This window comes from Euleptes europaea, chromosome 15 (genome assembly GCF_029931775.1).
Source record: "Euleptes europaea isolate rEulEur1 chromosome 15, rEulEur1.hap1, whole genome shotgun sequence".
NCBI lineage: Eukaryota > Metazoa > Chordata > Lepidosauria > Squamata > Sphaerodactylidae > Euleptes > Euleptes europaea.
In genome coordinates, this window is record NC_079326.1 from 23903880 (window position 1) to 23914823 (window position 10944).

The 10944-nt window shown below is 41.4% G+C and overlaps 1 protein-coding gene across 1 annotated transcript in view; it reads left to right on the plus strand.

Annotated features, from left to right (window-relative positions):
* ARHGAP15 (Rho GTPase activating protein 15) overlaps positions 1 to 2752 on the plus strand; it is a 509635-nt gene extending 506883 nt beyond the window's left edge. Inside the window, exon 13 of the mRNA XM_056861406.1 lies at positions 2171 to 2752. Coding sequence (XP_056717384.1) covers positions 2171 to 2354 — 184 coding nt within the window. The 3' untranslated portion in view covers positions 2355 to 2752. The remainder of the gene's footprint in view (positions 1 to 2170) is intronic.
* The last annotated feature ends 8192 nt before the right edge of the window (positions 2753 to 10944 follow it).

The following is a 10944-nucleotide window of genomic DNA, read 5'->3' on the forward strand; positions in this document are numbered from 1 at the left end:
ATACCAAGATTTTTCATGGGAAATCAGTTAAGACACTTACCTGCAGGCTGCCCTCTTTCAAGCAACTCACTACATTTAGCCTCCCCACCCCCCGTAAAACAAAAGTGAGTTAAAATGAATCCTTGTAAAGTGCCCTTAAAAGAAAGAGTATTGGTAAAGGGTTAAATGCAAAACTTTTATTTAGCCCTCATTCTTTGTTAAGGATTACTCTTTTCCCCACACAGCAAACTCTTTCTAGTCCAGTAACGGTACATATTTTAAATAAAACAGCTCCGGAGCTGTTCAGTGGAGCGTGACAGACATATCAGACTGTTACTGTCATACTTTGGAGTACAGTTCATAAGCAGTTCATGAATCCACTGCACTCTCCCGTGTTAGACAAGATTGCAGAAGATTATAGCCCCAGCCTCGCATAGGTACTCTTTGGCATTGTGCTGATTTCTTAGGCCTTTTTATTTCCTGTTTGAGAAGTGCCCATTTACACCGTAGCATTCATCCCTGTATTTATTAAAATGAGTTCTTACCAATAAGGTGCCTGCAGAGAAACTGGAAAAAAATGTTCCTAGTGTGGCATATGGAATGAATGGGTAACCAAACGAGAAGATCAGCTCTTAGCTGTACTCCAGAGTAAATGAAAAGATGGCCAGAATCTCTTACACTGTATTACCGAAGGTTGTTTTTAAACACTTAGAATTTTAACTGAATTGTCTTGCTTTCTCTTGAGGACCCTTGTAGTGTTGCTGCATGCAATGTGCTAACAATCGTTTATCAGCAATCATTCACATCTTACTTTTTTTTGCTATTAGGGGCCAATTCAAATGTTAATGCTTTCCATGTGGAATATGGGGGGAAAGATCTTTAAAAATGCTGCGGCACTCCATGTGGGCAGCCGTAACATTCTCATGTTGCTTACCAAATGGTTCTGTCCCCATATCACTGCCAAAAGGGTTGCAGATGGGGAAGGAGGGAATAAGAGGGACAGTAATGTAGCAAGCAATGCAAGACCCGGTGGGTGGTCTGAACACTAATAGTCTGCTGGGCAGCCCAAGTCACCGGGGATGTTTGAAGTCTCTACATGCACTGTGTTGACTGATAAGCAGCTCACAGAAAAGACAGGCACCTACATGGATTGTTCCCACACAGCAGAATTTCTTCATGGGTCTGCATGTGGGAGGTATAAGGTTTGAACTGGCCCTAGTATAGCAGAAGCATCAAGGTCCGGGATGCTGATTCATTTCATCAGCATAGCTGTTCCTCCTTAGCAGTTAGAAAGGCCTTCAGTTTTCCTTGTGTGTAAAGTGCCTTCAAGTCGAAGCCGACTTGTGGCGACCCCTTTTGGGGTTTTCATGGCAAGAAACTAATAGGGTGGTTTGCCAGTGCCTTCCTCTGCACAGCAACCCTGGTATTCCTTGGTGGTCTCCCATCCAAATACTAACCAGGGCTGACCCTGCTTAGCTTCTGAGATCTGTCAAGATCAGGCTAGCCTGGGCCATCGGTGTCTAATGTGTACCTTGTATTTGCGAGGAGAAAGCTACGTAGTGCATATAAAGTCTTTGAGGTTGGTGTAGAGGGCAGTTTCTATATAGAGCCAAGGGGGATTTTGATCACGAGGAGTAGGTTCCTAGTGGATATGGTCATAACGTAGTTCCTGAAGTATGCAGCTTCTTTTAGTCAAAGTCTGAGTAGGAAAACAAGAAACTGCTCTTTTATATTCATTTATAAATAAATAAAGGCGTAAATACATTACGTGGATACAACCAGGTGCGATTTCTAAAGCTGGTGTCATAGTTATACTCATCAAGGCAAGTGTCCTCTAACCCTCCTTTGATCTGATTCAATGTAATTTGTCATGAACAAAAAATTATCAGCAGCTGAATGCACAAATTTGTTGCACATTCTGGTCAGAGGGGGGAAAAAACCAGATGTGAAGAATGCTCGATGCCTTCTGAGATCCAAAAATAACAACTTCATTGAACTTACCTTTTTATGATTAGTCATTGTGTGCCGAAGTTTCCATTTTTGTCTCGCTTCCGTGTCATTCCCTGTAATAAATAAACCAAGAATAACCTAATAGTTGAATCACCTCTAATAAATGGGAATACTTCATGTTTGGTAAGACTCTTCAATTGCATTCATTAGTCTTTAACCAATTTCTGTCTTTTGTAAACAGGGTCGCGGCCAACGAAAGCATGAATCTTATGTCCCCTCAAAGTTTAGGAATAATTTTTGGACCGACGCTCCTTCAACCTGAAAAGGAGACCGGGCCCATGGGAGTCCACATGGTGTACCAAAACCAGATTGTGGAGCTAATGATACGTGAATACACCAAGATCTTCAGCTCTGAAGAAGACTGACAGACAGGGAACATTACTGAATATGTTCACATCTGTCTTGATATCTAATATTTTTACATTTCTGTAAACATCTTTTTGAAATATTTCTTTTTTCCTTCTAGTGACAGATGCCTCATTTTGTGAAAACTTAATGATGATTTTGTCTTTAATTTCCAAACATTGGAGTAAAAATATATTGTCAACATTTGCTTATATGTGCTCAGTAGTATATTAACCCTTTGCTTCAGTCAGTCTGCCAACACTCTCCAGGGCTATGCCATTTTTCATGGCTTTATTTTCCAGCTGGGATTTGAGAATATGGCCAAATCCAGATGAAATATTGCTTAGAGGCATATGCAGTGGCACTCCCAGACAAGCAAGGCTGGAGGTTAATGGATTTAAATTGGGATTTGGAATGATTAAATCGGTATTGATATATTCTATCGGTTACAATGATTTTTGTGTGTGTTCACCCCCAGTTCTCATACTGAAAAGCATGAAAGCATGTTGAATGGTGATTTCTCCTTGAGGAAAAGTCAGAGGATCGAATGTTACCGTGAATGTTTTTCATGCCTAAAAATAATCCATTGTTAATCATCACTTCTTAAAGTAATGCAAAGATTCTTAGTATTAAAACGAAAGGACTAAATGAGTCCCTGAGTTTCCTTAAATATTGTAGCCGTCCATTTTGTATCTCCATCACTTTATATGACTTCGCTCTTTCCCCAGCTATGTCATGATTTGTCGAATTTTTTATTATGCTCCGGAAGATGCTTTATTGGTGAACTGCATTAAATTCTTCTAGAAAGAACTTTTTTAAAAAGCCTTTTCATATGCCCTTAGGATTACTTGGCTAGACTTGAATCAGTTCATACATTTGATGGTTAGTTTCAGTTGTCATGGATAAACAAAAGGGTAACTGTCTAGAATATATCAAATATTGTTTTATACTGAAATGTATGTTTCCAGCTATACACATTCCCTACTCTGTTTTGTAAAAGTATTCCGCTGATAAAATGTAGACTTATGTTTGACAGCTTTTTAATCAAGTTCAAAGAGAATAAATAAAACTAATCCAGTGTGGTAAAAGAGTCTGCCTGGTTATCGATTTGTTCATAAAATGAAAAATAAACCATGTAAATAAAATGTGTGGAAATACAGATCTAGAAGCAAATATTTAGAGCAATTAAAAACCCCAAATATACGATTAATGCATAAATCTGCTGTGTGAGAGAGATATGACTCAAGTATCAAATGTAATAGTGAGGAATTACAATGTCATTGTTCAACACCATTTTACAACCTCCTAAATTGTTAAGCAGCTGAGGTTGTGCTTGAAAATGATCATTGAGGAAAATAAATGTACAAAGACCCTGCTGCTTCATTAACCAAGTACAAGCTGTAGGATTAATGGGTAAGATATTCAGAAAAATATTTGGGGTATGGCTGAACCAACCAGCACATTACTAAACTGCAAGGATGAAAAAAAGAGAGAGAGAGACAGCAACAGTAGCCAACCATGACAATTAAACAACAACAAAAAGGAGGACGAGATCCTCGCACTCCGTAATGAGGTGTCCCCATGCTGATACTAAATAAAGATCTTCCTGTTGAAAAGGTGATTGGCACTGTCCTCTTTGGCAACACTGGTGGAGGTAAATGGGGGGTAGAGTGGCTGGAATCAGTCCAAACAGGTGATTAATGGGTACATATGTAGCCCTGCTCAGTGTGGAGTTCATGCTTATTTTACCATTGGTAGAGCGTGTTTAGGAGCCTTGTGGCGCAGAGTGGTAAGCTGCAATGCTGCAGTCCAAGCTCTGCTCACGACCTGAATTCGATCCCGACAGGAGTTGGTTTCAGGTAGCCAGCTCTAGGTTGATTCAGCCTTCTATCCTTCTGAGGTCGGTCAAACGAATACCCAGCTTGCTGGGGGTAAAGAGAAGATGACTGGGGAAGGCACTAGCAAACCACCCCGTAAACAAAGTCTGCCTAGTAAACGTCGGGATGTGATGTCACCCCATGGGTCAGGAATAACCCGGTGCTTGCACCGGGGACCTTTACCTTTAGAACGTGCTTGCCCTCAGTGAAGTAGATGCACCTTGTAGGTCTGAACAGCCATACAAAAATGCATGGAAGCCATACTGTTTTGTTTTGTTTTTTAAAAAAAATAGGTAGACATACAACACATTTTTCATAGAATCACAGAATCATAAAGTTGAAAGAGATCACCAGGGTTATCTAGTCCAACCCCCTGCACAATGCAGGAAATTAACAACTACCTCCCCCCCACATCCCCAGTGACCCCAACCCTCCCCCCACCATGCAGGGTCCCACAATCAAAGCACCCCCGACAGATGGCCATCTAACCTCTGCTTAAACACCTCCAAAGACGGGGACTCCACCACCGTCCGAGGCAGCACATTCCACCGTCGAACAGCCCTCATCATCAGGAAGTTCTTCCTAATGTTTAGGTGGAATCGCTTTTCTATTAGTTTAAATCCATTACTCTGTGTCCTAGTCTCTGGAGCAACAGAGAACAAGCTAGTTCCCTCATCAACATGACATCCCTTCAAATATTTAAACATGGCTATCATGTCTCCCCTCAACCTTCTCTTCTCCAAACTAAACAAACCTAACTCCCCAAGTCTCTCCTCATAAGGCATGGATTCCAGACCTCTGACCATTCTGGTCGCCCTCCTCTGGACACGCTCCAACTTGTCAACATCCTTCTAAAATTGTGGAGCCCAAAACTGGACACAGTATTCCAAGTGAGGTCTGACCAATACAGAATACAGTGGTAGTATTGCTTCCCTTGATCTAGACACAATACTCCTATTGATGCAGCCCAGAATTGCACTGGCCTTCTTAGCCGCCATATCACACTGTTGACTCATGTTCAAGTTTGTGGTCCATTGCCTTTGTATCAGTGCAACCAGAGAAGGGATATTTGGCTTTGTGGATTTTGCTTAAGAGTTTCCATTACAATATGTAATTTTCTTCATTTCTTTCTGGGGTTCAAATGTGGTTTTGCTGAATTCAGTGATATTACTGATACATGTCTCTTAACTTACTATTAAGTCAGCATATATGAAAATCGCATATCTAGGGAGCTCATGAATACATCACACTTGAGCATCTCAAAAGATTCAATGACATGATTAATCTTCTTCATCCCAGAGTACACTAAATGTTAAGCAGTTAGCTTGAGATCTATATTGTCATTGTTTACAACAGAACTGAAAAGCAGTGAATTACGTTCATAAAATTCACCAGAAATTGCGTGAATTGTATACATGTGGGTTTTACTTGGTTAATTCTCAAAATATATTGACGGGCCTAGGGGATATACATGTACAAGCTTTCTTCTTGAAAAAGAAACTGGTGACATAAGAAATGTGTCCATTATCATCTATGCAGATCATAATATGAAGGTGTGTATTATGCATAATGCATTAAAGGGAGCTGTTTAGAACATGGCATAGCATGGGTCAACATTTTAACTGGCTTTGGACTCAGTCTGGGGTGTGGGTAAAAGGCTTGACTTCCCACCCTAGCTTAATGGCTAAGAAGCATATAACAGAATTTGTCCTTTTATTTTCACAGAGGTTTCGGCTTTTCTAACCATTGTATTGGGTATCCATGAGAACTCAGAGTGTTTCAGATATCCGAGGAATTTCCAAACCAGTTCTACAAGTTTTTGGATTCTTTCACACACAGCTTTGGGGGAAAGCCCCCCCCCCCCCCGCCCTTGCTTGTGCATTAGATTTGCAACCAACTATCCTGGACAGTTCAGGGTCAATTGTATATTATCTGATCCCGGAACAAAAACTGCAAAAGAATAATGAGGAACGTAACATGCTTTCTGCAGCAAATCCAGAGGCAAGCCTTCTCTGCAAAGGTGAAATCGAAAAGAGATTTGCTTTGTCCATTTCCACTCTGCAGTGAAGGGGCTTCTCAAATTGGTCAGTTTCAATGTGGCATTTTGCTGCCTTTGGGCTGTGGACTAGATAAGGTACAATGTCAGGTGCAACAAGTGAAACTGACAAACTTTCCTCCCACCTCTGTGGCAAATTGGGAGAAAGAGCCGTCTAATTTCATCTTTTCTAATTAAGAAGGTTTGGGAAGGGATTACTGCAGAGGTGAGGGGATGACAGTTTCTTTATTGCTTTTTTGCAGCCTTGGTCCCCAAATGTTGGAGTTTGTGGAAAATGTTATGTTGTGCATGCAGTGTCATCTGAGGGTTTTCCCCTCTTTGGGTGGGAGATGAGAACAATTTATGTATCTAGCTGCTACTCCCCCCCCCCGACAAATGTTGAATATGATGTAATCCTGCCATAAGGAGGGTCCTGAACAGCTGTTGGCACCAATGGGAATAAAATACCTCCATAGGAAACTGCACCTGATGGATTACTGGAGACGTCCTATTTAACAGTATTACTTGCTATTCTTAGATGAAGCCATTGTCATTTAGGAAAACCAAGAATTAGAAGTGGATGCAGAAGATTGTCCAGAGTACAGGCATGAAGGGGGCATGTGGTTCCCACTATAGGTAAAGACAATGGGGTAAAAACAGTCAAGTGGGCATAATCAGGATAATTTAAAACAGACTTTAGCCATTCTTTTGTACAAAGAATCATGGGATGACCCTGAGGCATATGCAGTGCAAACAAGCCATGTAAATTGTGAGCATGTGCCTATAAGAGGCTAGCTGGGCAGCCGCCATTCCACATCCCACTCTGCAGGTGCAAAACCACTCAAAACATCAATGATTTTATCTGATGAACAAATCCTCAGTGCCATTGTATGAGGATGCTCAGATGAATGGCAAAGTAAAATGAAATTTCAAACACCTTATTCGTGAAATGCAACTCTTTACTGAGCACGTTCTCGAGCTGATATACGTTCTTTGTAGCCTAATTCGGGCAAAAACTAAACTGAGCTTGATCTGTTTCTAAATGATTAAAAACAATTCCACATCGAGCGATGGGCATCCAAGTAAAATACGAGGAATACAAATTTGAAAGGGGAAAGGATACATTTAGAAATGGCTTACAGTGTTCTAAAGTATTGACTGCAGTTCATGTTCTGCAGGAATCACTTGGGTTCCCCCCTCCTCACTGTCATAAAATCCTGTCCTTGAACTCAGTCCTTTTCTCCAGTCCTCATTAGTCATTGGGATTTGTTTAGATAACTGCAGGCAGGATTGAGCCTACAGTTCTGCTAATGAGACAAAAGTAGCAATTTACATTCCTGTATCAATTAAATATGTGATATTATAGTTAGGATTGCTATTTGGTCTAGTAGTGTTATGATAGTATATATGATTAGTATTGTACTGTGTAGTGAAGCATGTTATCTTCACAGCCATCAAGAGCACAAGTGTCTCCTTGAGAAAGCCACATGACTTAATGCTCCTGTCTGCAGGTTTCCCCCCTCCCCATGTGAAAACATTGCCGTGGTGCTAAGGTGTGATTCTTCATCAAGTGCCCAATGGGGGTGTTTCATCCAAATTCCAGCCACATGATAATCTTGTCTGAACATGTAGTAGCCTTAAGCATGAAGGAAGGTTTATATCTCATACATTTTTAATCCTGTTTTAGCAAGTGTAACTTATTACCTTTATATGTTAAATCCCTCTATGTTCTAAAGCTTATTGATGTCAGAAAGGAAGCTTTCACCGGTTGTTATAACCCCAAGCTTCCTTAAGATCACTCACTTATCATCCAGATACCATACAAATTCTGTCCTCAGGTTCTAGTCTCACAACCACTAACATGGATTACAGTCATCACTCTATGGTTACAAGGCACAGTCCCAGGGTCATTTACTGTGAATTACTTAACACCTTTAATCATCCTTTTGTTTCCTCAGTAACTGGTAAAGGTAATTGGTTTCCTTTCATGATGGGCGGCTTCCCCACAGCTCAAATTGTAAGTGGGTTATCAGTTATGAGCCACATCTGGGAACATTTTGGAAATGAATCACCTTTCTGTGAAAAGTTTTGCTCAGCTCCCTTTTGGGGGGGCAGCATGATCATACTCACACTGCCACTTGGGGACTGTAGTGCGGGTGGGTGAGAGACAAGGCAAAACACTTTGGATGCCACAAAGGCTGTATTGCCTTTGGCCAAACGTTACAAAAACTGATAAAAATCCTTATAACAGTAATTGGTAATAGTTACATTTTGGTAACAGATTAAAACTCCAGACTTATTATGAAATAAAATAAACCCTAATAACTAGGTCTCAAGACCAAACTGTGAACGGCTGCCCAAACAGTGTTCACAGTTATAGTTGGTAAATCCCACTTCCCATCAGAAGGCGAGTTTACATCTCAGTTCTGTTCAGTATTACTACATTGTATCAGCCTGGCCCAGATTTTCTTTGCTGCCAAAGCAAAAATGGCAAATTTATGGAAGACTCCTGGCTCTTTATCTGCAAGGAGAAATAAGATCTTCTCCATCACAGTACATTGAACCAAACTGACCAGGATTTACTCTAGAAATTTTTGCCTTGGTGTAAGATATAATGGGGCCCTGACCTGGGTGGCCCAGGCTAGCCTGATCTCGTCAGATCTCAGAAGCTAAGCTGGGTCAGCCCTGGTTAGTATTTGGATGGGAGACCACCAAGGAATACCAGGGTCGCTGTGCAGAGGAAGGCACTGGCAAACCACCTCTGTTAGTCTCTTGCCATGAAAACCCCAAAAAGGGGTCGCCATAAATCGGCTGCGACTTGACGGCACTTTACACACACACAAGATATAATGGGCAATCCAACAAATAGTGGCACAGATCTTCTGGTTCAGAACCTCCACAAATACATAGATGCTGAGCTACTGGTCTTTTGGTATTAGGGTTGCCAGGTCCCTCTTGGCCACTGGCGGGAGGTATTTGGGGTGGAGCCTTAATAGGGCGGGGTTTGGAGAGGGGAGGGACTTCAATGCTATAGAGTCCTATTCCAAAGCAGCCATTTTCTCCAGGTGAACGGATCTCTATCGGCTGGAGATCAGTTGTAATAGCAGGAGATCTCCAGCTGGTACCTGGAGGTTGGCAACCCTATTTGGAACAGCATCCTTCAAGCATTGTCGTTTGCATAGACTGAAAACGAATGGAAGTAAAAGGTAAAAAAAGTAAAGGTCCCCTGTGCAAGCACTGGGTCATTCCTGATCCATGGGGGTGATGTCACATTCCAACATTTTCTAGGCAGACTTTGTTTGCGGGGTGGTTTGCCAGTGCCTTCCCCAGTCATCTTCCCTTTACCCCCAGCAAGCTGGGTACTCATTTGACCGACCTCGGAAGGATGGAAGGCTGAGTCAACCTTGAGCCGGCTACCTGAAACTGACTTCCGTCGGGATCGAACTCAGGTCGTGAGCAGAGCTTTTGACTGCAGTACTGCAGCTTTCGACTGCAGTACTGCAGCTTAACACTTTGTGAGCCCTAGAATGATCTTCTTTACTTAGAACCGGTTATAACTTGACTGTTAAGATTCTGCATTGAACCTATATACCTGGGCCCTGCAAACAACATCGGGTAAACTATATTTTTGAAGGATTTTGTTATAGTTAGTTAACCATAAAGGATCTGTTAGGCTTATAGAAAAATAGGGGAAAAAAACTTGCTGGGGCTCTCTTCAGTTTGTGCCAATAATCGAACAGAGCTTTGTGAGCACGTGCCCGATAGGATGGAAGACCTGTTTCCGCTCTCAGCAAGGCAGCTGAGGTTTTAGGGAGTAGAGCTAGAATCTTTTTCAGGAAGAGATTTTGGATTCTCTCCAAATTAGCTACAATAGCATCATTCCGTCCCCATGCCTCAACACCATCTAAAATATGGGCAGTTACTTTCAATAGACTCAAAGTATATGTTAGCCTCCTAAAATTGCTTTTCTCTCTGACTACAGTTCCCAATGAGTTTTACTTCTGAAACCCATACAGATTGTATTGCTGTTCGGGTTTTTTCTAGCACTAGTTAAAAAAAAAGTCTTATTAAAAATGTAAAAGGACTTTAGAGGTCTAGTGCATATTTGTGAGCGCCTGTGTTTGGGTGAGTGAGAGAGACATCAACAATAAATGAGTTGGCTAAACAGTAAAGAAGGATCTCTTATCCTGTGGCATAATGAATGTTTTATTCATGAATGGATTTCTTTCTTACTTCTTATATAGATTGGAGTCAATTATTCAGGTCCAGCAAATATGTATATACAGACAAGGGCCACCTCTGTGTTATGTTGTGCACCTTTGCCTTCCTTTGTGCATGCATGTATATGTTGCCTCCATGGAAGTAGGGCAACCATTTCACCAAAACCATTTCAGGATCAAATGAATGAGATCTCTCGACATCTTTAATTTATTTAACTGCAGCTGTGGGGGGCGGGCTGATTTTAATCCAGGCTGGGTGAGCAAGTGAGATAAGCAGACAAATGTTTGTAGCTCTCCGTCAAACAAGGTGATCCTAATTTATCCATGCATCCAGCTGTTTGTCTATAAAGAAAGCCAGGAGTTGTCTGTTTTTAAATAAAGTAAGAGGGCATGAAGGGAATTGAACCAATGCACCTTAACTGGTTGAATTCAGAGACTGATCTCAGCATCTCTTTCCGAGTCCTGTGCCAATACCAGA